Source organism: Etheostoma cragini, chromosome 5 (assembly GCF_013103735.1).
Source record: "Etheostoma cragini isolate CJK2018 chromosome 5, CSU_Ecrag_1.0, whole genome shotgun sequence".
NCBI lineage: Eukaryota > Metazoa > Chordata > Actinopteri > Perciformes > Percidae > Etheostoma > Etheostoma cragini.
In genome coordinates this window covers 3,342,907-3,369,938 of record NC_048411.1, presented here as the reverse complement: position 1 = coordinate 3,369,938, position 27,032 = coordinate 3,342,907, and the positions used below count along the sequence as shown (strand labels likewise).

Below are 27,032 nucleotides of genomic sequence, written 5' to 3'. Positions count from 1 at the left end.
TATGAGATATTTATTTTTCCATATATATATATTTCTCCTTTTTTTTTCTTCTGGTTAACATTTTGTTCAACTTTGATAGCCCTGCAATCTTTTGCCATGTGAAGGGAGGGAAATATTCTGGCACCAGCAAAAAAATCGGCGAAGTTTTAACAAAATCTTTTTTTTAAATCAATGTAGACATCCCATTGACTTTTATTTAGCACTTACATCCCGTATTCTTGGATTAAGCTTGCAATGCACTGAAGATTAGATTTGTTGTACCTGTCCAAGAAAATGGCACTGGTTTTTGATAAACTGATTTTGTGGTGCTGGGTGTTTTATTTTTTATTTTTTTTAAGCAACACTACATCCGTTGACACTGTTCAAAGCCTCTAATAACTGCCCTTTCTATGGTTGTTTTGGGTAAACCTGCACCAACAACCTGTCACTCTAGCTGTGATGTTTGAATTGGATGGATTTACATATGACTAATAGTGGAGTTACAGTCAAACTGGAAGGCAAGTGGATTGTTGGTAATCAAAACACCAAATGATTGATTTGTACCCAATTATAGTATATTTTGAACCATTTCTAACCCTTAGTCTGTTGTGTGGTTTGAGAAGATTATGGCATTTAATATATACACATTGTGTTAGTTAGAATGTTGAGTGTGCACAATTTACGGAGAGCTTTGAAGTTGAAATTTAGTTTCAGTTTTCACCTCTGCTAACATCCTCCAACAGTTTTTCATGTTTGTGACATTGTATAGAGTGATCCTGCTTGCTTGGTAGACATTTTATTACACATGTTAAGATTTCTCTGACAGGTTGTCCACACTTATATTTGTTGGTTATCAATAAACATTCACCGAACGGACCCAGAATGGATGTGAACTTGTCAATTTAATCAGTCACGATTTAGTAGTTATTTGAAACCAGTTGCACCAGTAATGTACAAGGTTCATACAAAGTCTTGAATATTTGGAGAATATGCGTAATTCTAACAGTTATGTTTTCAAGTTTAGGAATGTGCAACATAAGCATTGACAACATCACAAATAATATTTGAAATGGAAAAAAACTAAAAATCAGATGTGATGATAAAGGTTTCGAGAGTCTGGAAGTTTTTGGTTTAGGTACCTTGTTAGGTCAGCTCTTAAAAAGCTGTACGAACCCTGAATGTATTCATTGCAATCAACTCACTGACTTTAAATATACAAAAATGTCAGTGGAGAAACTATTTATGCTCCAATATGGAGCACAACAATGCCACCAAGTGGTGAAGACTAAAATTGTGTCCTTTTAGTTTGCAGAGTACGCCCCTGTTTAAGCTTTTGTGATGTGAATTTTCAGCTCTTGTTCTCCTTTGGTGTTACTTACAGATGATTTTTGGTTGAAGATGTGATATGAGTACACTAGTCCACCTGACATACTGCAAAGCAAAAGATACAAAGCAATTAATTGTTTTGGCCATGGAAAGTAATTGTTGCAACCTTCACTCATAGTGACTAACAATTTGCAAACCATGACCATAAGCTTTACTTTAAAGATGCCTTTTATTTAAAACAATACTGCGTTTCCGACTTTTCGCCGTTGATAACAGTAACTTATCTATCCGGAAATGTCTGAGCTTATGTATCTTTGTTTTGCTCTGGATCGGATTCGGCTTGCAAATGGCATTTTATTTCACAATGCTGCTCATTTAACACAAGAAATGTAAATTATAGAGAAATACTGTGGCCTCATATCATTGCGCACATCAAAGTCTTCTGACAGTTTTTAGCGACATTTAACAAAATGTTGGTTAAGCAATTTAAAAACAACAGAATAGTAATAAAACAGGAAGGGAAAAAAATACTTTACCAAATGCTGAGGCCTAGAAAGTTGGTCCAAGAGAACAGGTAGTCTCCACCCACAAAGATGCCAATATAGGCTACAGCAACATTCTTTAGAAAATGTGTAATAGTAACATAAATTAGTAATGAAAATCGTCCAGGTAAAAACATGTCAATCTCCAAAACTGAGTGCAGAGTTAAGCCTTGGGACTAACTTGTTTTTGGTGAACATTTAGATACATGTGTGGATTAAATACATTTTCTAAATAATCTTAATGTTGCCTATGGGCCATTTGAACATGTTCACTGTTTTATGATTGTCACTATGTGTAGTCTGATGTAGAATCAAGATCCACAAACATGTCAGAACTTTAATCATTTTCTATTATTAAAATATTTTTTTGTAGAATTGGGTTACCTTGGCGGGGATTTGCATTGCCTGTGCTTTCTAGTCTAAAAATAGTAATGTAATCATTGTGTTCTTACCTTTATTGCCCCCACTACTGCCGTAGTAAGTGCTGAGTTATAATAGCTGCACAGGACTATGGAATACATCAGCACAAACCTGGAAAATACACAACAGAGTCTTGGGAAGGCTGAGGAAGTAATGTAAGAGCTATGAAAGGATTGTTTGTGTTTGGAGTGGAGCCACAAAGGTGTGACCGTGTTTAAGAAGAATAAACTGAATTATATAAACATACCCCATGAAGCAGGACATGAGGAAACAAAAAATAAAAGTGGTTTCAACCCAGTCCTTAAATGTGACTGCCTGTGGATCAAAACGTAGAAGGTGGTCAGGCAGGGACAAAAGCATACAGTAGAATACAGTAGAATACACTGATATAAAGCCGTATGTACCTTGTGTAAATCTCCAGTAAATGCACTTGCCATGAAAGCGGGGATGACAATGATTAGTGCATTGTAAAATAAGACCCCATACTTCCCAAGGCCCTAAAAAAAAAAAGGATCATATTAGATATATTGTTACCAAAATCCAACATACATAGTTAATTTGTGTAAGAAATAGCAAACCGAAATACTCTTACTTTTACTGCGTGTTAAGTAGGGTTGGGCATCGAGAACCGATTCCTACTTGGAATCGGTTCATAAATTACAATTCCAGTAGAATCATTTCCTTATTGGAGTCCTTTGAAATCGTTTGGAGGATTTTGGTTTCAAATTCGATCATTGCTTCTCAATTTAATTTGCAAACGTTTTGGTTTACGTAAGCAGCCAGGCGCTTGTTGTGTTGCAGCCAATGGAGCGCAGTAAGCAGCGCTCTAGTGTGGCTTTATTTTCCATTTAAAAAGCCCGGTAAAACTTCAACCCAGCACTAAATCAGAAATAAAACGTTACTCTTATTTGTGAAATAAGTATGTGGGAATTGAGAAACAATAATTAAAAGGAAGAATTAAAATTGGAATCAGAATCGTTAAAATCCAAACGATGGCCAACCCTAATGGTAAGATTAGATTGTGTTGTTAATTCTTCATACCATAACTTCTATATGCAAAATAAGTTGACTGCTGTCAGTATCTAAAACCATAATAGCCTAAAAAAGGGTCACTTTTAAACTGTGTAGTAGAGATCCTGTTTACCTAACGGGTGGATGAAAATACCCAAAACCATCACCTTTGTTCACACCTTATAATGCTGAAGTTAAAATATAATGTCCAATTTTTTCTCCAATGTTTTTATACAATACCATGTATAGTTCAGTAAAGATCGTAGACATGCAATAAAAATGAAAGCATTAATCATGCGTAGGTCATTTAGGATTTAAAGTTGAACCTTCTTTCTGCTTTGGCAGGACAGGTGTGTGGTAACACAATCTAATATTGTTGACTTGTCTAACAATAACATTCAGTTCTTAGTCCTAGCAGGACAATGCAGTGTGCCGGGAATGATACCTCAGTGCCAAGTTTCTTCTTGGTGTACACGCCGCTGGCAGCAGTAAAGGCATCATTGAGCAGAATGAAAGTATAGCCCTCCACCTCAAAGGCCAGGTCTGAACTAGAGGAGAACAGGTGTTCAGTTCTTAAGTAATCTACAAACAGTCCAAATTAAATTAATTTAACTCAAAAAATCAATACCTTGCAGCAACCATAGCACCCAGGACTATGACTACAACACTGTACACAAGGCGTTTTGGGAATGTTTTTCTGAAAAAAGGAACAGTGAAACATTCAGATCCATATATATATATATATATATAAAATAATCATATCATGTTTAATTAGGCCTATAAACGGATTATAAACGGCTCCATGTAGGTAGACTACGTCATGATGTATAAAAGTTTTTTCTGTTTCCTGTAAAATGTCTTATGTATCCCTGTACGGTGTCCTTAAGTCCTGAGAAAGCACCTTAAAATAATTATGATATATGTTCAGTTTCAGCTTTAAAGCTCTAACAGTATTATAAAAATCTGAGATATGTTACCTTAGAATATATACTTCCAAGATCATTGTCATCAATATGGTGAATTTCCGTAGTACCGTAAACATGGGTAAACTGTAAAAGACAACATGTTTGGAGGAACAATGAACAATTTTCTCAGTTTTTAGATTCTTCATTCACCCACAAATGTTTCTTCAAGAATTCAGTGTAACGCGGGTGAGTCATTGATATAAATAATCATTTGGAGGGCTAAACCTAGTTAGATAGATAGATAGATAGATAGATAGATAGATAGATAGATAGATAGATAGATAGATAAAACAGGAAATTCCAGTTAAACCTGAGTTTTTTGGTGCTTGCCAGTCCTGTCATATGGTTGCCAACGTACAGCAAAGGAAGAGGGAAAATCTGGCAACAGAGTCAAAGTGTTGGTATTTTGGAAAATAGAAAACAATTAAATAAATAAACATTACATTTTTTTTGAAAAATGAGAAATGCTTACTTTAAAGACGATGCTTCTGTCAAAATCTTGAAACTGGACTGTTTTGGTCATTTTGGCGGCATAAAGAACAACAAGAGTGGTGATCATCTGAAAGTGATGGACCAAAGTGACCATGAAATCTCTCTCTTACACTCACACAAGCGCGCACACACACACACGCACACACGCACACACACACACACACACACACATATACATGCACACGCACACACACACTTACCTGGCCAATTCCCAGACACATGTAGGAAGGAAACCTGCAAAATCAACACAAACAGTTGATGACTAAGTGATTCTAATCACACCAACTAATTTAGTGTTATTAATAAGCTTCCTTTGTGTGTGTGATTTCTCCATTGGCACTATATGAATGACAGTGGTGGAAAGCTACAACCAGTGGTGTAGAAGGAAATCCAAAGGAATTATCAAAGCCTTATCACCTGAGCCACAAATTGTTTCGCATGCCGGGGAACTCCTGATCTCATCACATGTCACTTTATCTTCATGTATTATACTTTTACATTTCTTTTTACATTCACTTTCATTCATTTGCCATACGGTCTGCACACATTATAGCCTATTACTACTACTACTACTACTACTACTACTATTATCATATCTACTACTATTGATTTTCATTGCCAGTGATTAAGTCTGTTATTGTTGTGCACATGGCTAATATCTTGAACCATTCACTCAAGTACTGTACAATTTTGAGGAACATATCTTGAGTATTTTCCATTTCCTGCAACTCCACTACATCTAAGAGGCAAATGCTGTGCTCTTTACTCCACCACATTATCTGATACATTCATTAGGCTACTTTGCATAGTAATATTCAAATTTAGATTAACATAAACTTTGCACAAGGTATCCATCAGATAAAGTATCGAGTAGGTAAATTCCTTCCACCTAAAACTTCAACATTTAAGCGGCGTAGGTCTACTTAAAGGCATTTTGCTGTATTGACATTATTCAGCATTATGAGTACATACACTTTTAGTATGCCTACTTTAAGTAGACTATGTTTTGACGAGAATACCTTTTTCCTTTCACTTGTACACATTTGAATGTATGACTTTTACTTGTGACAAAGTATTTCTACAGTGACATATCACTTTCTTCCACTGCTGAAGAATGACTTAGCTAGCTAATGACAGCACGCCATAGCGCCACATAGCCTACCTGAAGCTGGTCAGCACGGTTTTATTGACCACCGTGATAAGGAACGAACTGCCGGCGTAAAACACGGCAGAGTAAAACTTGAGCAGTCCGGAGTGTTCAACGGTTTCTTGGCAGTCGTTGGCAGACATCTTCAGCTACTGTGTACACTAGCGTACAACCAAAATTGAAAAAAAAAGACAACTGTTAGGTGTTTTAAAAACGTGTTTACCAAGGTGGAGTGATTTCTGGTTTGGTGGGACGGACTTATGGCTCTGTGTGGCAGTTGTCGCTGCCTAATGTGAAGAAAGTGCAGATTTGAGTCGCGCATGCTCAGATGTAAACGGTTTACGTCACAACGCGTCATACCCGATGAGACTCGAGTCAGGTCTTCTTTAACTGTACAAATAAAAAAGCCATATTTATTTCCGATTTATACTCAAAGATGTTTAATTAAGGATTTATAGTTTCATACCCTAATTTTATTAAGGCTGTCACTTTATCTCACTTTATTTCTTTTTTTCTTTTTTCTTTTTTTTATGATTACATCTAATTTATGCTCTTGTTGTTAGGTCTTCTTTAACTGTAGAATAATTCACAGATACTACCCTGCGAATCATTACATGCTAAAATTTAAAAGAGACATCAATACAAACTGTTCTTTCTGTGAAGATCACCCAGAAACAGCAGCAGATTTGTCATTGACCATATCTATAAAGACTTTGCCTTAAATGGGAGAATGTTGTATTTTTTTTATAAAACTCAAAGTAAAAAAAAGATGTTTTTTATTATAAATGTATTAATCCTTTTGGCAAAATTTCATATTCACAAGTGTAAATTCAGTTCTAAAAAAACCTAATTTTATTCTTTTTTTCCATGAAGTTGTGCATTACATAAATCAGATTTTGGGCTCCCATTACAAGAAGGCACTTAAAACTGTCACCATGTGGTCCTCCTTATCTTTCTATGGACCTTTAAGCTTCCCCTGGCATATTGTATTATTATATTTATGTATATTATGTTTGTATTTTATACTTTCATATGTCTTTAATGTTCTGTTTTATATTTTTTGCAATTAAGATGGCATTAAAAAAAAAAGTCTTCTTTCACTGTAAATGAAATGTCACTCTGAGAGTCAAGAATTGGATCCGACCTTCTTTTTTGATGGAATAAATATTAAAAATTATAAGTGTACCAATACACACATATAAGGAACTTCTTCTGCAGCAAAAGGAAAATCACTCCACGGGGAAAATTAGTTTGGAACTCTTTATATTTCAACATTTACTGGGAATCACATACCATACAGGTTGGTTATCCCCAATGAAGAAATAATTACTTTTCAAAATATTGCATAATATTCATCCCACTAACGAATGTATTTCAAGATCCACGGCTGTGGATGGTTATTGTGAATTTTGTAAAACTGAAGAAAAAACTATTATACATCTATTCTGGGATTGTTGGTTCTGGAATTCTGGGGAAAAAAAAGGAAAATTTGTTTAAATATTCAAAAGAATCACCAAATTAAATTGGAAACAAAAGATGTTATTATTAAATATGATCACAAAACCGAAAAATTACACAGGATTGTCAATTTACTAATTCTACAATGGAAATATATTATCCGTACGGCAAAATTTGCCGTAATTTACTCATTAATAGTAAGAAAACTATCTAAATAGCTGATCTACAGCAAGAGTTTAAGGAAATTAGAATTATATAACCTTAGCCCATCTCATCTTGTCTGTGTGTATTATTTTATGTTTTTGATGTTTGTGTTTTAATCCACTCTTTTAAATTTGATTTGTTCATTTGTCCTTTTTTTCTCAAGCTACTCTGTGACATTCACTGGATAGAAATGATTTTTCCATATATACATGTATATATGTATATATATATATATATATATATATATATATATATATATATATATATATATATATATATATATATATATATATATATATATATATATGTATATATATACAATCTGTTCAATAAATGTTTAACATGTTTATAAAGTTTAAAGATAGTACTTTTTTTAGTCTTCTTTAACTGTAGCATTTTCTTAAAAACCCTGTCTCGATTTGGAATTTTTTTCCCCAACTATATATTCTCTCGCTTCAGTGGTCTGGGCTTTATTTTGAAATGTAACTATAATGTAGACAAACTCCCTGTACAACTATCCACTTTCCACAAGCAGGTCCTTTTAGCATGGTGTCTACTTTATAAGCAAAACCTCTCACCTCACAGAAACCTAATCTGGAATAACAGAGATATATCACATAAAAACAAATCACTCTTCTTTCAGAGTTGGGTACTTAATCAGATTATGCAGGTGGATCAGCTGTTCAATGGAGAGGGGCAATTTTTCACTTACACTGAGTTTTTATCAACATGTAACATTCATAACATTCATATGACATAACATGAAAAGAGAATTCGCAATTGTATTTGACGCCCTTCCGTTTGGCAAAGTAATGCTTTTCAGATATACTGATAGACTTCCTCATACTGCTGTCTCCCTCCCCAATGTGGCTGAATCACCAGTTGGCAAAATAATCTGTTTTTCCCTACTTCCTCTAAATAATAAGAACATCCATGCTTTATTTCAGAAATAAATTGTTTCTATTCCAATTGTTACAGTTAATTGGAACAGATTTGTTAATGACGTTGACTGGAAACAGGTTTTGAGGATTCCTCACAAATACTTGATAGCAAACAAGGTGAAAAACGTATCGTTCTCTGTATTTAAAACCAATTTTGATCTGTTTTCACTTTTATTTCATGCATAGCATTTGAAAATGTGACCAGCTTTTTTGCTGTGTTATTAATGTAATGGGAGGCTTGGTGTATCTTGCAGGAATGATCTTGCTTTTCTTTCTAAGACTGTTGCTGCTGCTTTTGGTCTGGGATTGACTTTGGAGATGTTTTAACATATGCATGCATCCTATCAATGGCTTCACTCCTTAGATATCATGAAGCGCTAAGGTTTATTTCAAATGTCAGGCTGGTTGGGAGTGCTGGTTGGCCCGGCTTTGTCAATCAGGAAACTTAATCCCAGGCCTTGTCTTGTTTAATTCATGCTTCCTTCATATCTATGTACATTTAACCAACTGAAAAATGCTGAAGGCTCCTGTCTCCACTCTTGGACATATTTGCAAGACTTACTGAATCTCTATGTCCTCAACGTCCATCTTGAAATGCAAAAGAAAGGCTTCTACAGTATGTATCCTGGCAATTGGAATTTGTTGCTGCACACTGATCTTGGTCTAATGGATCTGGTCTCTTCAAACGTTTTCAAAAGTAAGTTGAAGGTCATGCAGAGGGGTACATCAGCTAGTGAATCAGATGCCTCGACTGGGCTATTTTCCCCTGTGTGATCTATACAAATACCTGAGACTTCTTTGTTTTGTTGGTATAATCATGGCCTGATTTGAAATTGTATTGTCTGTTAGAAAGATAGATACTTAGATAGATAATAGACAGTGCCATTTCAAATCACACCACACACACATATATTTATAGATATACATACATGTATGTACATATATGTTTTCTGTTTGGGAAAAAAGTCCTAGCTACTAAGATGTTACATTTGTTGATACAACCATTTTATTTAGGGTGGCCACTTTGCTAATATGTGCTGCTGATATTTAATCTTTTATGGGGCATTCATAGAGTCAACTGCTGCAACAAGTTATCTGACAGTGAGGATAACATTTGGCAAAGCAAGCGGGATGACCCGGTTCCTGAGTGAAACTCTGCACGGAGGAAGTGCTGTGTTCCTAATGTAGAGCTACTTTCCAGGGGCATGTGATTGTTTGATGGTTGTGACTGCACAACTAACAAGTGAACACAACTAACAAGTCAGATTTAATGCTATCTGACTTGTTAGTCAAGGTTGAAGGCTAATAAATGGTAAAATGTTGCTTCTGCTAATGTAGCTGGCTTTTTATTAACCCTGATACTGTCCTCATGTTGTCCTCGTGTTGTCCTCATGTTGTCCCCATGTGTTCCCCACGTTGTGACTGTTTTTGCCATAGTGTATGAACACACTCATGCTGGCAAACCTGATGAATCCGCAGGTTAGGAGTCTAAAATAACATCTCAGTAAAAATCACTGGTTGGCATTGTACAGTAGGCCTCTCTTGTAATCAGTGTCTCCACTAGAAGGTGCTATGGCATCAGACTTGTGTTGTAAAGTCTTCACAATGTAAAAGAAAACATATTTAGTTGGCAGAGTGCCAGATAACCACAAGCACAACTTTCTCCTTCAGCTTTACATTCTGCAGTCTGATTGTTTATGCAGGTCGGCTCTATCATATTCTCGAGCCCCCTTTTTTTGTCTTTCATGGTAAATGACAATTTGCTTTTTGTTTGCTCAACAAATAGAATCCTTTTTTGATCATCTTTTCAACACGTTGTGCTTCGAGGCGAGATGAGTCATTGCCAAACTTTGCTGACAGTTTAATTACTGATGAATCAGTGCCTGGAGCCTTTATCATATTAAGCTGTCTGCAAGATTTTATCATTGCATTGTTACGTGTGTTACGGTATATTTTGCTCTGTGACCACCTCTGACACCATTATGTTTTTTTTCTTAATATCTTTTATTACTCTGTTGCTGATTCCAGGAAGCCTGTTTTTTGTGACCAAATGCTTTTTTTATTTCAGTGTTACAAACAATAATGCATGAGACATGAGATTGTGTCTCAGGACAATTAAAAAGTAAAACACTAAGAGGAACAATGGGAAGGAGGGAAAACAACAACAACAACAACACAGCAGCAAAAGCGACGTCCGCAGCTCACAAACAACACACACAGAAACAGACACACACAAGCAGACACACACACACACACAGACAGAAACTAGACAGCCATGAAGCCACAGTTGACTTGTAAACCATTTGTATTTGACTTCAGATATCTTATGAAGAATTATAACGTATACTGGTGTGGTAAGAAATAAGAGTTCTTGGGTAAAATGGTGTAAGATGTCTGTTAAATATCAAATTTCCACCTGACCTTTCTCATTCATGGCCTGTCAATCATACAGTGTAATGCATATTGTTCGATTTATGTTAGATTGCAGAGTGAACTTCTTATTAATGTTAAGAGAAAACCCAAGTACAGACTGTGGATGCAGTGCAGACTATAGGATGCATTACTGATGTAAATCAGCTGAATCCAACTTACTTTGTTATGACTGATTGTTCAAGGCTATTTTGATATGTGAGATTTTTTGATAACTTTATTTATTCAGACCAAATAATCCAAACGTCCAGTCATCCACCTTCCATTATTCCCCTGCAACCATGTAAAAACCTTTTCAATGAAAACATGTGTTTGACTGTGTACACCTTGTCAGATGTTCAGTAAACCAACACCATGAGCACTTAAGAGTATTTTAATAAACCTCCTTCTGAGTAGACACATTTGAGAAAGATTTACTGCTCCTTTTCAGATCATGCGTGACTCAAAAGGGAGACAAGGCCTACTGGAATTACCTGGAGGAACTTTTCTGCCACTTGGAAGGAATGAGTGCATTCACCATCATGACAGCCTGAGGACTTAGTCTGATTAATAACTCACTGTTGGTGGATTACTGTCACCTGTAGTTTATTTTGTCATGTCATCAAAACATATTTCACCTGACGTTCACAATGCCACTTTCAGATTTTGATAAGATGTCACCTAATTCCGAAATAACTCAATGTACTGTGTATCCGTGGTAATAGTAGGGCACGCAAAGGGATTTACATCAACTCAACTTGACCATAAACGAATGAATGAAAAAATCCTCAACACTACCATTTAGTTTAACGAAAAGAGAACACTGTATACCTTAGTATTCAAAAGGTATTAATGATTCCATCCACACAACATTGATAGTGAATATTTAGTAAACAAAGAAAAAAAAACAGTATATTGTCATGCTTGATTAAAAAAAAGTAATGTGATTTAAAATGGATTTAGGTATAAAAACATAAAAGAAAAATGACCCTATTTAAAAAGACATACAAAAAAGTACAGCAACCGCAACTGGAGTACACGTAAGTATCTGCTTTCCCCTTTGCCTGTTTTTAACCCTTGTGTTGTCTTCCCAATAACCATGACCTTGTCCTTCCAGGTCAAAATTGAAAAGAAACATTTTTTTGTGCTTTTCCAACGTTTTTGTCATTTTTTCGGATTTATTTGTCACTTTTTCCATGCTCTTGGCGCTTTAAAAAAAAAAACTTAGCTGGTTTAATAATGGTTTTACACTTATTCTTGGAATTCATGTTCAACATTTCTCATTTGTCTTAAATTATACATAGGTTTTTAGTTAAAAAAGGCATTATTTTGACTAATAGTTAAGATCAGAGGAGGTTGAGTGGATCACAGATGGGTCAAAGTTTAGTCCGGATACTGTTTTGAAACCATTAGAAAAAAAGAATTCAAATGCTATGAGATCAAATAAAACACCCCCAAAAATCAATGAAACTAATCATTAATTTTACCTGAAGAATGTTGTTTGGAATCATCCATGTTATTTTTGGGCAATTTGGTTGAAAGGAATCCATACTTCTGATATAAAACACTTTGAAATCGGTCCATTTGACCCGAGGAGAACACAAGGGTAAAGAGGATCACTCACTTTGGACTGAAGCCCATAAAAAAAAGAGCTTTTTGAAGCTTTCTAGAAGGGATTACAGTCTTCTCTGTATGTAGCAGCTTGTTTTTATGGGATTAGTCATGACAGAAGAGGAAGCGGGTCAGAGTTTTGATCATCAGAGGACAAGACCAAACACGGAATGTTTAAGTTAAATTTACTTTCATTTCTATAATGACCTGGAGTTCTATTTCCAAGGATAAATTACAGTATTTATAGAGCCCTCAGGAATAAAAAGTTCTATCTGTGATCTTTTGGGCCGAAGTCTCTTGATCTCATTTGTTTTCTAGCGCTTGGAAAAAAAAAGAAGTCATGACAAAGAACAAATGTGTAAAAGTATGTATTGCCAACCGCATTTAATTCAATTTTAACATAGTATTCCCACGTGTCCTCTGATGGCGAGTTTTAGCCCAGAAAGTTGATCATAACTTAAGTGATTGGCAGTTGTCCCCCTCCCTCTGGTTGGGGGTTTACTGCGTAACGTAATACAGCCAGAATACAATAAACACACTTTGACCTGCATCTCTCTGATATTACTGAATATTATTTGCAAAAAAGCAGCCAAACATGTCCATCTTACTAGTTTGACTATTGCTAGACAATCACACTAACGGGCACAAATCACAAAGAAAAATAAAATGTATTATATCACATTTTACATAGATTTCTTGTTATTTTTGTTCACAATGTTCACAACAATATTTCCCACACTGTAAAAAAAATGCTCCCTTGTAAGTAACACTCCAGTGTTTAAACTTTTACATTAGTAGAAGTACAAAAGTATTACCAACAAAATATACTTGAAGGATTAAAAGTTAAAGTACTAACAAGGCAGAACGTCCCCATTCCATGTTGTTATTGGATCATTGTTATTGATTCGTTGACATGTAAGCCAGACTTTAATGTGGCACACATTCAAAGTGGAGCTGACTTGAAACACTTTATTCAGCTTACTGTTGGGTAGTTTGATTTATGACAATGCATCCCATTTTATAAAATGATTATATGTTTTGTATGTAAAATCTTAACCTAAAAAAGTAGTCAATGTGGAGTAAATGGCACAAAAGTTCCCTTTAAAATCTTGTGGGGTAGAAGTAAAGAGTATAAAATGGAAATGCTATTCATCAATAACAAGAAAAAACCACAAGGACTGAAAACACAACAGATACATTTTGGGAAATTTGTCTTTCTCCATCTTAGTAAGATGCTTTCAGCTTGCTCCGTTTGATTAGCGGCAGCAGCGTCACCAATATTCTCTTCACTTTAGGATCAACACATATGGGCTTGCTCCTCCCCTTTACATACAGTCTGTGGACCCACAAGCAAAGAAAAACATATTTCAGTTGTACATAATAAGCTAGTAAGAAAATTAAGTGTTAGCATTGGATATCTACAAATATCTTCAGTGCTTACATCAATGCAGAGATGTCACACGCGCCGCTGCTTTGCTGAATTTTCCATCTTTGAACCTGCTTAAGCAACGGCTTAGGAATGTTCTTTCTGGTTGTGATGCAGCATTTTGGGATGCCACCTGCAATGTAGGATCAAGAGCAATAATAAAGATGTTGGAAACTAAATGTATTTGTTATAGACTGATGAGCTGTGTCTCTTTGCTATCAGCACAGTGCAGTCAACTCAAATCTCCAAATCTGTTATTACGATTTAGGGTTTGTACAAGATTTCTCTCCAGAGCACAATATAATATTTGAGACATGAGTTTGGTTGGGTTTCAGAATTCTAAATAAAATTCCCCCAAAATCTAAAGTTTTAGGTCGTGAAACTAAAAAGCAGCTTGATGAAACAGCTGTAATGACAACATGATTTACATACTCTGCGCAACACTTGCTCATTTAAACTTTCTGGGTTAATCTGAACAGAAATGTGAAATTCAATAAGTGTTTACAGCCACACTTTTATTTGGTTTGCACCATACTGAGAGGAATAGTTCCCACACACCTGTACTCTGATTTAATACACTAGCTTTTCTTGGTTTTAACAAGTATTTATGAGTATTTGTCGTGAAAGTGGGGTCCTTACCTTCAGTCGAGGTGATGGCCAGAGTACACAGACAGACAATCACAAACGCAACTTTCATATCCATGATGAGCAAATGAGCAGAGGAAATAGCTTGCTCTTTAAATACTTGCTCTGAACACACACACACACACGCACACACACACACATACACGCACATGCACGCACACAGAGGCAAGTGTGTGAACACAGTGCTAAACACAAGGTTACGAAACATTAATGATAAGGTAATTAACCCATGGCAGGTTTAAGGTCTTAATGAAAGCAAACGTTACTTTCATTTTGAACTAAACTCTTTGTTCAAACTGCTAGTGCTGGAATCTGGATGAGTGTGTGGTACAGGTTCGCGTCCCTCAGACAGGCTCCGACACGTTCAATAACGACTGTTTTTAACAAGATCTTTTTTTTAAGCGTAATTGTAAGCTCAGCAAAATGCCACACCCAGAATCACAAAAGATGGGGTATAGTTTAAAAGTTCAAAGGTAAAAAAACAGCGTTGTCAAACATCACAGTTAAAAGTAAAGGGAGATATATATTAAGTTGTGCATTTAAAGTCTTGAGCCAATTTTAGCATGTGTGATTAGTGCTCTGTTATGTTGTATAGACCCACTATTTGGGCAGCAGTTTGGAACAATGCTAATTGGGGACAATTAACAACAAGGACCCGAGTTCAAGGACCTGAATCAGCAAACATGTGCCTTGCTCAAGTGTCCATGAGCCAGACTCTTTCTCTGTAGACGGCCCTGACCTGTGACCTCCCTGCAGAGAGCCAAAAAACTACATTTCCAGATGAGGGCGAATTTAAAATCTGACTTTTGGCAGCATTGTCTTCAAATACGAAGATTGCAGGCATCAATAAATAAATGCTTAATTTAAAAACATGGATCAAGTTGACAGATATGGATCTGACGACAAGATACCATGTTGACCTGGAAGCTGCAACGTTCACATTCATTTATTCATTCATCGTGTGCTCAGGTGCGGTTTGCAAATAGTTGTCGCATGTTGTGCAATTCACCTGAGCGTGCAAACCAGACAATATAATTAGAGGGGGAATTTTTCTGGTAGTACCAATGACAGATTGACTGAGTGTTTAGGAAAGTTACTGATGAGTTAAAACCAACACATGCACTGTCTTTGGGATGTTTGCTTTGCATTTCATTGAGCATGCAACAATAAATACCTGATCCCATATCAAGCCAGATTGACATTGGTGTCACACTCTCTAATGGGATTCTTTTGCTCCCATAAATTAAGTCTGGAGGATTTGTTTTGGTCTTTAAAAGAAGCCACTGTGATCTGGTTTGATTACGTTGGTTTAGGATTGTTAAATTTACCGCCTTCTTGTCACTAAGACGATTTTGTGACAGAGAGAACACAGTGTGCACAGTGGTGGTGGCGCAGTGCATAAGACACATGCCTAATGGTGTGGGAAAAACATCAGCCAATGTGTCCCTGAGCAAGACACTTACCCCAAGTGGCTCCAAGGGCATGCAACCTCTGACATATACCAATTGTATGTCAGATGTCAAATGACATGCAGTGTAATGTAATGCAATGTAATGCAATGTAATGCAATGTAATGCAATGCATGTCTCCATTAACAAGATTCTGCAGCCATGCATGATGGTGGTGCTCAATCAGAAAATAAAGGCATCATTTAAGTTGTTTCGTGTGTGTGTGTGTGTGTGTGTGTGTGTGGGGGGGGGGGTCATGATGTGTAAAGCTAATTTCAAAATAGCAATTCAATAGTTGTTGTAGTTAGTTGATATTTAACTCAAAACCATGAAATTTGAACAATGCGGTAGCTGCATAACTGTGGTAGCTGCTTCACTGTACTTTCTCAACTTTTTCATGTCTAAATGACTGATAAGTTACTCCATAATTTGCAGAATTTATTAAAGGTGATCTCAACTGTAAATAACTAGGCGTCAAGCACAGCTTTACAATAATTTAGCTATACAAAACTGTGTTATTCAGGGCTCCCAAATGGCACTACTTTTAATTAATGTGGTCTACACATTATCTGTTTGAAATCATTGTTATACTACTACCAAGTGATTATGTGCAAAGGAAACCCGAGATGCATCAGATTTACCACAAATTTGCAGTTTTTCTGATATGGCCCACAGGTATCGTGAGTCAAAACAGGTTAATTTCAAAATGTGGGAGGTCCTGCATTCTGTTCCATCTTGATCTGAAAAACATTTCAGACAAACTGCCGTCACACGCAGTTCTGGCAGAAACCTCAGCTCTCAATCATCACACACAAAAAGAATATGACAATAAAAATCAACTTACTTTCATGTACGCAAACTGGACGTGTTGATGCACAACAGAGAGAGTTGTGTGTTTAGGAGATGAAAGGAAGGTACGACACTAATTGGAACACTGTCACATCATGTTATCTGCAACAAGTGATGTGTGTGCCAGTCTAGCCTTCTTGATAAACGATTTAGAACAACCAACTTTTTAAAACACCAAATCTTCTTCAAAAAGTCCAATCTTTGTTGTCCCCTCTTGACCCTCATCATTCATTTGCGTGGCACACAAACAAGTTCAAGTGATCCAAGAGAAGAAACTAGAATATAAGACATGTTTTCAGTTATTTCCCAGTTGTTTTTTTTTTGGCAGTGATACATTCTGTATTGTTTCTCCTATTTTCAATATACAACACTATTTCTAGTACACGAGACGTAACTGCTTGAGCAGCTGTTTTACATTGATGACTATCATCTCCGATCTCTGGCTTATTTACAGTGTTTTCAATATGACGTATTTCACTTAATTGAAAGGGAGCTCTGAGGTGTTTCCCCTCATGTAGACTAAAATTTAGTTTACAATATGTGCATTAGTATATACATTTTGAAGGTTGGAACAGACATGAAACATACTTGTTTGATTCCTGAGAGGAATCATAACATATTTGACCAATTTATGATATATTGACCAATCATATTGATCAATCATGACCAATTACTAAAGTTAAAGATACTTTTCTTCTTTTTGACCGTCTTTACAGATACAGAGATATCACAGCAGTGGGGGTTATGAGAGAACAAAGTTTGTCTTGGCATTTTATTGGTTCAAGGTTTACACCTTTAGGCTTGTAGTGGAACAAGGATTATCTTTATTCTGTTGCGAATCCGGCCCTGAGAAGCAGGTAACAGTGTCAGTGCTCAGTCTATCCTCTGGTGGCCACATGGAACAGGCGTAGCAGCAGCTCAGCTGGCGAGCTCCCTGCAGAGCCGTGGGCTGGAACTGAGGCCTCGGTCTCCCCCGAGCAGTTAGGGTCTACCGCACAGCTCTCTAGGAAGGAACAGAGGAGCCTGTTCAATCTGTGCCCAAAGACTAATTCATCCCATGCCATCATTAACTTGTCTGAACATAACAAACATCAAACCAGACTCTACCTGAGTTACAGCAGAGCCCTGAAGCAGCGCAGCGTCCTCCCTCAGATCCACAGGGTCTCCCTCCTGCCTGGCAGGCGGTGAGCAGGTAGTTCTCCTCCACGCAGTGAACCGTTTCCGGGGAGCCCAGCAGACAGCCGAGGCCTTCCCCGCAGCAGATACTGGGGCCGAAACAGCGGCCCCTGTCTCCGGGGCCACAAGGCATGCACTGGAGGAGAATTAAATAAATGTAAGCAATAATCATGTGCTATAAATCCAGTAAATCCTTATTGGAACACACATTGCATTGCACTCTCTTTTGATACATTATGTATAATGCTTTCTTTCAGTATTCCCTTATATTCTAACAATATTGTTAATGGGGATGCCATGCTAGCCCAAGATGATACTGATGTTGGAAAATGGTTGTATGATATCTTTTGCACATGTATCTCACTTCACTACATGTTTATATTTATACATGTGGGTATTAACTTGCATCAGAAATCGCAACGATAAAAAATATTAAAACAGTGGAAAGGCATCATACCAAGTAGTTTTTTGTTTCACTTATAAGCTACAATACACACATTTGTCACATGCACACATACTTTTTAAGGTCAATGTATGGACCTGATAAATAAAAGGTCTATTTGCTGCTATCTTTAACAAACCACAGCATTACAGTTTTTCTGTCCTTTGTTATCCTATCAATTGACTTTAATCATGGTCCTTAGCAGATTTTGTTCAGTTTTAGGTAAAATGGCTGGGCTGCTCTTTAAACACATCTGAATTCAAACCATAAAACAAATGATATTAAATTTGATCTCATAAAATTATAGAAGGCTACATTCATTCATTTCCCACTCAAAATGTCCCTAATTTAATCAACTTCACATATGTTGCGTAACATATTATTAGAATAGGCTCTAATGCAGCTTGGGAAATTTCCAATCTAAGACTTCCGAATGAATAAAAAGAAATCTAAGAAAGTCAAAGATGATATCCCACCAAAAAAAAAATATATATATATCATGGTCCTCACCTGTCTGATCCCAGTCTCCGGCAGCGCTCGTTTCCCACCTCGGGGGCAGTTCTGGATGTAACAGGCGGATGAGAGGGCGAGGAGTCCCAGGACGCACAGGGGCAACAAGGAGTGAGGCATGGCTGCTGGTTTTTGGATGAGCGCCGCACCGGTATGTCCTGGATGTGACTGATCCTCCGATAGATTCCTCACTTATAAGCAGGTGGACATGACATGACAAAGTGATTGACACTCTTTTCTGACGTCAGTGTCGTGCTGTTCTCCTCTCCAATTGTGCGCGCACCCGAAGGCCATGTGCGTGCGTGTGCGCGAGAGGTCGCAGCAGATATGGCTCTGCATCAGATGCGTGCCATCTAACAAATCTACACAAGCAAACAGACAGCGGAAGATGCCTTTTCTGTATTCAAGACTGCGCCACATGTCCTATTTGGAAGAACTTTTCTGAATAATGTCTACCTCCGCGGCGGATGACACACACTGAAAATGGCACAACACGAGCAACTAATTAGACTTGTGAACAACTAATTACATTAACGGCAATAAGCGGGCTGATTAAGTCCTTTTAAAGACGATCATGCACAATTCAGCAGGCAAGCTTCACCACAGTTCATCACTATAGGGCAGACATTTTTTTTTAACATGAAGGAAACTACCAGCATCATGACAACCTCAAGGTCACACAAATTATCCTTCTGATGTAATTTGAAACCATTAATGAACACAACAAGATTAGCATTTCAAATAAACAAATATCTTAGGTTTATTATTCGGTTCAGTGTCTCTTTGCATGCTCTGGGTTGTGTCTCGCCTATTAGCTGTTGTGATGCTGATTAACAAGTAGATGCTAAATGGCTAACCAGAGCATCAGGCAGCAGGTATGAAGGAGCTCTTTAATTAGCATCATGGCATTCAAGCTTGAAGCGTTTCAATAAATACAAAATGTGGTCTTGCATTACTTTACTCCTCAACAGTGTTAAGTTTCACAAAAACTTCATTTCTTCTCAAAAACACCTAAAACCTGTAGTCTTTAAATAAACATAGGCCTATAGTAGCCTGTGTGACAGTAAAAGGTATTAATTGGAGAGCTGTCCAAATTACCTTTATATCCAAGTTGTAAAATAAAATATGTTATTTACATTTATATGTACTGTACAACGCACACAAAATAAGTCAATTTTACTAGTAGCTACCTCTCCAATATACAGTCTGATTTAGTATCATTTAATTCCATCTACAACTCCTAGCTCAAACAGTGACGCTGATGTCTCCATTTCACACGAAGAACAACTGATTCCAGCCTCTGTTCTGTTTAACTGAGCGGATACAGGATCATGACCTTGGTTAAGCTTAATGTTTTCAGGGAAACCAACACATAAATGATGTTGTTTGTGATGGTGAAACGACAATAAATGCTGCTTTTCCAGACATTGGCCTGTTTGACCCTTTAGTGCACGCAATAATGAACTGGTTTGGGTGAAGTGCTTGGAGCTTTTAATACATGGGCAAAGACAGAGGACTTGAAGCCTGTGCTGGGACATATTGTGCACACATTTAACTCCTTACACTGCACCTAAAGCAAAACAGTAAATATTAATAGGAAATAAAACTACATACAGCATCTAGTGGGAGAAAGAGGGAGTCTGTGGCATAACAGAAATTGACATAAGCTAATGCTTATACACTCACTCACTCACTCACACTCACTCACACTTGCCATGGCAGGAATCCATGCCATTAACACATCAAAAATAGTACCTAATCAGTCCAAGGAAGTCCTAATTTTTTGCCTGCATTTACTCTCTTTAGTCTATACAAGAGTGCAGGGAATGTAAAACGGTGTATCAGGTGCAGAAGGAAAGAGGGGAAGGCCATGTGAGCCCTGTGTGTTTTTCTTCACAATGACACAGTAACAGCCTTGGGTTGACTCAAAATTTACGTTTATTCCTCTGCCCGCTTACTCTCAGTACTTCTGTCCTTCAACCTTTTCTTTGTGCATCAACACACCCAGACTCTGTACAAAGGCTGCAAACCAAGGCTGCAACTACACTTCCTTGCTTGCTGAAAAAAACTAAGACATGGAGAGGGGGTGGAAGAGAAGTGGATTTTATTCTCATCTTCTTTTACAACATTTCTAGTACAACATACAAGTCTTTAAAGGCTTCTTCTTTCTACAGCTGTAGACACCAAAATAGAGTGGATTTTGTGACATTGTTGGTTTAAACAAGTGTATAATTGACTGCTAGAATAGTACTGAAAGCGCGTGAATAAGAAATAACAAGGGATGAATAGTTTTGTTGAAAAACAGCAGCAGTATCACACATTTGTGAAGCTATACTGTATGTTAAAGAGGGGGATGGACAAAGCGTCAACCCAAGTAAACAATGTACAATTAAATCTATCCAGAATCTGTAACTTTCAGCAGTAATTTTTTTTTTTTTTTTCCGGTCCTTTGATTTAAACTTAGTTGCAATGTTAAAATGCACAAACAATCACCTTCAGAATAATCCTCATTTGATCACAGGCTATGCAAGACGTCTGTTTTTACAGTATCTGTCAGTGATGTACGCGTATGACGTCACTGCGAGGGGTAGTGCTTTGGCAGGCGGGACACACGATGTGATTGGATGTTGTTATAGTGATAGTGTCTAGTGGTTGCCTCCGCAGGCAGGAATGGCAGAGCAGGTGACCGCAGGTTAGACGGTAGATGGATGATGTCGACTTGGAGTAAGCGGAGACCGAACCGGAACACGCAGAGCACGTCTTCTCACCTGGCAAGCAAACGTGAGGGACAATTAATCAAACAGTTATTGGATTTATACTGGTTTAAGATTAGACATAAGAAACACTCAACATATTTTAAAACTCCTACACAGTGATACATTTGTGCTTTCCAGTGCACTTCAGGATTTCCTTTGTAATGTGTTGTAAATCAAAAGACATGTCTTTTGGTGACCCTGAATTTTGTTTTATCCAAGCTCTTACAAAAAATAGTAAAGGGTTATTTTAGAAGCCGGACAAACCCAATGCGCATCCTGGGCCTTATATTTTGATAGGACAGCTGACAACATGAAAGGGGAGAGAGATGGGGAATGACATGCAGCAAAGGGCCGCTGCGTCGAGGAATGAACCTCTATATATGGGTCCCCGCTCTACCAACTGAGCTATCCAGGCGCTCAACAATATTCCATTTTGATTACAAGAAGACAGATCAGTTCTCCTGATCACAGTTGTCACTTTCTAAGCAAGATACAACCTGTGTTAAACCCCCTTTTATATTAACAGAGGGTAGTGTGTTTTTTGTGTGTAATGTTTTTTCAATGGGGACTTTTCTCAATCCTACCTGTTGGCAAATTTGCAGTGTGTACAGTCTGACTGTGATGGGAGGTGTTGAGTGGTTCAGAGTCAGGAATAACCCGGCTCTGCTGAGACAAGTTTGAGGTGAAGGAGGGTCGTCCCTGCAGGGCGGAGAAGAGGGCCTCATCCAGACTGGCTGACAAACGCTGCTCATGAGAGCTGCAGCTGGGAACTGAAGACGTATGGTGAAAGAGTGAACATCGACACAGCAGACAAGTCAGCAGAAGAGGAAACGTTACAGAACAGAAACTCACCTGTAACTGCATGTCTGGGTCTTTTTGAGTGAGGTAGTAGATGCCTGTCAGCGGTCAACCCTTCTGTGGAATCTTTGGAAATGTCAATAAGATCTCGTTTCTTTCCTCTATCTGATTTAGTCTCTGTCGTTAGCGGCTGAGAGTTATATGTGTGATTCCCATTATCTGATGAATGTCCTAATCCAGTGACTTCTTTTTGTGTGGTCCTGTTTGTGTTTCTGGTGCCAACATTATATTGAATAGGAGTGTTGTTATTTGTACTTTCACTGAGACATGGAGAGTACTGGGACTGTCCATGTACCTCAGAAGTAATAAGTCTTGAGGCCTGTGGATGATCTCCATCCCGTTGTCTCCCCAACATCCCGTCCCTGCTCATCGTCCCTTGCTGCAGGAGGAAGAGGTCAATGCGGCTTTTCAATTGGGGGTTAGGAAGAGGCTGGGAGGTTGAAGTAAACGGAACGCCAGTGAAGGGGTCGTTAGGGGTCCGACCCCAAGTAGCTTCCCTCTTCTGGTGCTCCTCCAATGTGGTATTGTCCACTGACACACCACTTGGCAGCAGCATGGGCAGCATCATTACCTCCTGAGTTATCGGGTCAAGGAACTCTTCTGGGATGGAAAGTTTGCTGGAGTTGGACAAAGAGCAAACATAACTATCAAGAGTGTAAGAAAATTAATTTGATAAACTGTTATGAGCTCTATTTTACAAGATGACTAAAGCAAAATTAAATTCTTTAAAGACTTCTTCATAAACACATACCTTGGAGGTGTAGCTGCGTGCAGTGGTGATTTTGATTGGCTGACGGAAGGGGGAAAAAACACCGGTGTTGGCAGCCGTCTATCACTGGCTTCATGGAGTCTTTTAATCCTCTCAACTTCTTCTGCAGGGCAGCAGCGAGCAGGTTGTCCCCACACGGCCAAGGCCTTGAGCCCCAGAGCAGATGCTGCACCGCCAAATGGCAGAGTCACGCGAAGCTGTGTCACAGCGCCTAATGAGAGCGGACCGCGAGTCCACAGCTGTTCTTGCCGACAATTTGCAGGTTGTGGAGGTGGTGTGGAGAGGAACGGGGGCCGGGGACTTATATTTGAACGTGTGAAACAGACTTGGGTTTCCTCCCTCAGTTCGCAGCGACCTACAAGTTTAAACTCTGTAAAAGTATTAGTGGATTCAGGGTTTGATTGACACTTGAACGCATGGCCTCTTTGTTGAGGCTCATCTTGAGCTTCTTCACCCCATTGTTGGGCGTGAAGTCTCCACCGGGGGCCATTATTCTGTCGAGATTTACTGTCCGGCTCTTGTTGTTTTTCTCCGCTATGTTTATGGTCCTTTACCTGCATTTCCATTTTTTGCTGAACCCTTTTGTGGCCTCGGCCGACATTTTGGGAGGGTAGCGGATCCGAGCTGGTGCTAATCTCCAGTCTCTTGCAGGCCTGTCCTAGGTCCATACCCCAGGGCCACAGCTCCACATCCACCCTGCACAGCTCCACCTGGAAGCCAAACTTCAACGTCACCTGAGAGGAATAAAAGAAAAAGAATGACCTGTGTTGCTTCAGATCCTACCCACTTTTAAAAGTATTGCAAATATTAAGATTAAAAAAATATATATTCATAGGCTGTTGTTCAAATTATTCTAATTCTGCCTTATGCTTGCAACTTGAAAAAAAGTGACATTTCCAAGACTGCAATGTCATTAATTTAAATTTTTCTGGCAATATGAAAGTGTAGCTATCTCTGTGATAAACAACAATTAAGAACTTTCCTTGGAAATCATCTCATCTTAATCTCAGCAAGAAAGTAAACCTCTGCCCAAGTACAACAGCATCTCCTTACCTGTACAGGTGGACGTAGGAAGTACTCCAGCTTGAAGCCCCGCCTCCGGAGAGCAGGGTCGGCTGACACAAGGTTTGTGACATCATAGCCATCTGCGCACAGCTGCAGTTAAAAAAATAAACATATATAAAACATTTTTATGGTGTAATACATGGCAAACCTCAGATGTCAGCCCATTTGAATTGGTTCACCACAAAGTGAACTTTTAGGGATGTTGTTAATACTTTACAAAAAAACATTACCAGTTTTGGAAAACTTAAGTTTCAGGGGCTTGTCTCATTGGAAATGTAGGTCCAAACAGCACATTTAAACAGGTCTAAACAATATAAATTATATGCAACAAAAAACTGCTTTAAAAAAAAAAGTAATGATGAAGGAGAGGTGACAATATATAAGATGATGTAAAAAAAAGCATATTTGAAGGAGTGAAAGAACATCTTTCATCCCGAAGGTTGAGAAAATACAGTTATGATTAGATTTCAAAGTACCAATAAAATGAACATCACAAGGTTGTGATTCAGTCTCCCACCCACCACTTTGTCCCTCTGCTTCTTTATTTTCACATCTATGTCACTAACTCCATTCTTTTCAAATTCCTGTCGGTCTAAGTTGATTCTTCCTGTTGGTCTTTAACTTTTTAAGGAAATAAAGTGAATGGAGCTCTCATAAGACACTACAGAAAGTGTAGAGATCAAGGTTGAAACCTGTGGTGTGTCCTAAGTAACTGTTACCACCACTAGTTACATGTCACCTGTAGTAGCAGCAATTTTCTACAAAAAAGAAAGCATCGTATGTTAAATAAAAAGTAGACTGAGAGGATTTGTTACGTGAGAGTTTGATGAAAAATGTGTCGCACCTTGTTGCAATGAACTGTTGCATAAAACTGTGGCAGACAGAGATTCACAACCATATTCTCCCACCTGCGAAGAAACATATTGATTTTAGAGCTATACATGTTCCTTTGCGTCACGTTTAGGTCAAGGAAGAATGAGGCATTCAGTGAAATCTATAACATTGTCACAGAATCACATTGGTAAACCACCCTGTCCTGCATTATTAGAAGGTAATCACATTTTTTTTGTGTACGCACCTATTAATTCACAAGACCTTTGAAAATAAGAACATAATTGAGAAGATAAATCAACTACTTTGGTAATATATTGATATTTTCAGTATTTATTGAAGCTGTAATGCAGTCAATGGTTGCAGCTTTTCAAAGCTGAGAATGTAGCTAACGCGGTTCTTAACAAGTAATGTAACGCTAATAATAACGTTAATAGGCAGCTGGATATCTACAAAAGAGCCAACCTTGTGATGGCAATTTTTCACTATTATCCTACATTCCCCGGACTTAACGATATAGCTATAAATGGAGATAAGAACTGAATTAAAGCTATAAAGTCAGACAAAAGAAAAGTATAATGTTGCAGCCATAACCAATTCATTTCTTCTTTTTTTTATACAAATAACCGAGTCCTTCGACAGCTCATTTCTTATCCAGCTAACGTTACTGAAAACTACGGTTGCATTTCACCAAAGAAATGTACAGAATTAATTTGGCAGATAAGTATTATTGGCGCTAATGTTGCACATAGATTACATGGATGTATTTTAAGATAAACTGGAGGTAACAACATTAACTTGTTCATAGCTAACGTTAGCTGTAACAGTAACTTAGCTATTAGTAAACGTAGCAAGCTTGCATCTAGCTAACACTTCTAATGCTGAGCCAGACGGAAAATGTTAACATTTGGTTAGTAAACTAAGGCAGACGAAGCTTACTTTGCATTGTCGTTGAAAAACTTGCCTGTTTTGACTTTTGAATTTGCCTCCTCTGCTTTTAGAAGGTTGCTAACTTAAAAGCTAGTTAGCTACTAGCCATTAGCTTAGCCGAAACAACTATGGTGGCCGAGATGGGACATGATTCACATTTGTAATGCGAAATGCGTCAAGGAATGCAACAGGTGGGGTATACGCTAATCAAGTAAGAATATAGATTGCAATTCAGTCCGATCCACCGGGGATTTGATTTCGCCCTCCAAGTCAAGTTTTGCTTGGTCTGGTGATAGCCAGACTAGTAAAAATAATAATGTATTTGTCTTTACCTCAACACAGCCCTTTAACACATAAACACTTTCATTTGATCATTGCTAATCTCTAATTTCATTTTAAACATCTACTAAAAGCCTACATCTTTTCAGAGATGTATGTCCTCCACATTAAAGCCAACCCTGCAGCTTGGAACACCTAGATGGAAGGCATGCTGTTCCCAGGGAAGACCCCAGACTTCTTTGGTTTGAGGACTATTCACTCACTATTACTCCTTTCCTTTGATAATTTCAGTGCCCAGTACTGCATCATCCTAGAAGACATGTTGTCAGCAATGGTCCCAACCCTTTTTGGTTTGTGATTCCATAAACAATGCAATGGCTAATTGCAAACCCTCCTCACAGGTTGCATACAGTCCAGTGGTGAGTACAGTTGGGACAGTTGGGACAGTTGGGTCTGGACCTAGGCCTGCTCTATCAGTAAAGTGTCCTGAGATAACTTATGTTATGATTTGACAGTAGAAATAGAATTGAATTCAAATTAAAT

General features: G+C 37.9%; 4 protein-coding genes across 4 annotated transcripts; all 4 read right to left on the bottom strand.

Moving 5' to 3' along the window:
- Nucleotides 1-51: 51 nt before the first annotated feature.
- Nucleotides 52-6,164, bottom strand: slc35d2 (solute carrier family 35 member D2). Its single transcript, XM_034872177.1, has 12 exons — nt 5,898-6,164; nt 4,936-4,969; nt 4,716-4,802; nt 4,554-4,621; nt 4,256-4,327; nt 3,907-3,975; nt 3,724-3,826; nt 2,672-2,764; nt 2,515-2,582; nt 2,300-2,378; nt 1,842-1,924; nt 52-1,410 (listed from the first exon to the last, which is right to left on the bottom strand). Exons 1-12 carry the CDS (start codon nt 6,023-6,025, stop codon nt 1,305-1,307), a joined length of 990 nt encoding a protein of 329 aa, XP_034728068.1. The 5' UTR covers nt 6,026-6,164; the 3' UTR covers nt 52-1,304.
- Nucleotides 5,321-26,364, bottom strand: ubox5 (U-box domain containing 5). Its single transcript, XM_034872161.1, has 9 exons — nt 26,220-26,364; nt 25,294-25,357; nt 24,438-24,539; nt 23,367-24,118; nt 22,610-23,232; nt 22,342-22,527; nt 21,305-21,769; nt 20,237-20,241; nt 5,321-5,331 (listed from the first exon to the last, which is right to left on the bottom strand). The coding sequence occupies exons 2-7, from the start codon at nt 25,345-25,347 to the stop codon at nt 21,555-21,557; spliced, it is 1,932 nt and encodes a 643-aa protein (XP_034728052.1). The 5' UTR covers nt 25,348-25,357; nt 26,220-26,364; the 3' UTR covers nt 5,321-5,331; nt 20,237-20,241; nt 21,305-21,554.
- ccl27a (chemokine (C-C motif) ligand 27a) lies at nt 13,691-14,757 on the bottom strand. Its single transcript, XM_034872188.1, has 3 exons — nt 14,571-14,757; nt 13,947-14,064; nt 13,691-13,841 (listed from the first exon to the last, which is right to left on the bottom strand). The coding sequence occupies exons 1-3, from the start codon at nt 14,725-14,727 to the stop codon at nt 13,730-13,732; spliced, it is 387 nt and encodes a 128-aa protein (XP_034728079.1). The 5' UTR covers nt 14,728-14,757; the 3' UTR covers nt 13,691-13,729.
- avp (arginine vasopressin) lies at nt 17,632-19,345 on the bottom strand. The gene is made up of 3 exons (XM_034872186.1): nt 19,002-19,345; nt 17,981-18,185; nt 17,632-17,876 (listed from the first exon to the last, which is right to left on the bottom strand). Exons 1-3 carry the CDS (start codon nt 19,119-19,121, stop codon nt 17,752-17,754), a joined length of 450 nt encoding a protein of 149 aa, XP_034728077.1. The 5' UTR covers nt 19,122-19,345; the 3' UTR covers nt 17,632-17,751.
- Nucleotides 26,365-27,032: the final 668 nt, after the last annotated feature.

Coding starts and splice junctions, on each gene's coding strand:
- ubox5 (XM_034872161.1), bottom strand. CDS start 25,347: ATGGTTGTGAATCTCTGTCTGCCACAGTTTTATGCAACAGTTCATTGC. Junction 24,119..24,437: donor TCCTACGTCCACCTGTACAG/GTAAGGAGATGC, acceptor TATTCCTCTCAG/GTGACGTTGAAGTTTGGCTT. Junction 21,770..22,341: donor CACTGCAAATTTGCCAACAG/GTAGGATTGAGA, acceptor TTTGCTTGCCAG/GTGAGAAGACGTGCTCTGCG.
- slc35d2 (XM_034872177.1), bottom strand. CDS start 6,025: ATGTCTGCCAACGACTGCCAAGAAACCGTTGAACACTCCGGACTGCTC. Junction 4,970..5,897: donor ACCGTGCTGACCAGCTTCAG/GTAGGCTATGTG, acceptor TTGATTTTGCAG/GTTTCCTTCCTACATGTGTC. Junction 1,925..2,299: donor CAGTAGTGGGGGCAATAAAG/GTAAGAACACAA, acceptor CATTTTCTAAAG/AATGTTGCTGTAGCCTATAT.
- avp (XM_034872186.1), bottom strand. CDS start 19,121: ATGCCTCACTCCTTGTTGCCCCTGTGCGTCCTGGGACTCCTCGCCCTC. Junction 18,186..19,001: donor CGGAGACTGGGATCAGACAG/GTGAGGACCATG, acceptor ATTCTCCTCCAG/TGCATGCCTTGTGGCCCCGG. Junction 17,877..17,980: donor AGGGCTCTGCTGTAACTCAG/GTAGAGTCTGGT, acceptor GTTCCTTCCTAG/AGAGCTGTGCGGTAGACCCT.
- ccl27a (XM_034872188.1), bottom strand. CDS start 14,727: ATGTGCGTGTATGTGTGTGTGTGTGCGTGTGTGTGTGTGTGTTCAGAG. Junction 14,065..14,570: donor GGCCATCACCTCGACTGAAG/GTAAGGACCCCA, acceptor CCTACATTGCAG/GTGGCATCCCAAAATGCTGC. Junction 13,842..13,946: donor TGTGACATCTCTGCATTGAT/GTAAGCACTGAA, acceptor GTGGGTCCACAG/ACTGTATGTAAAGGGGAGGA.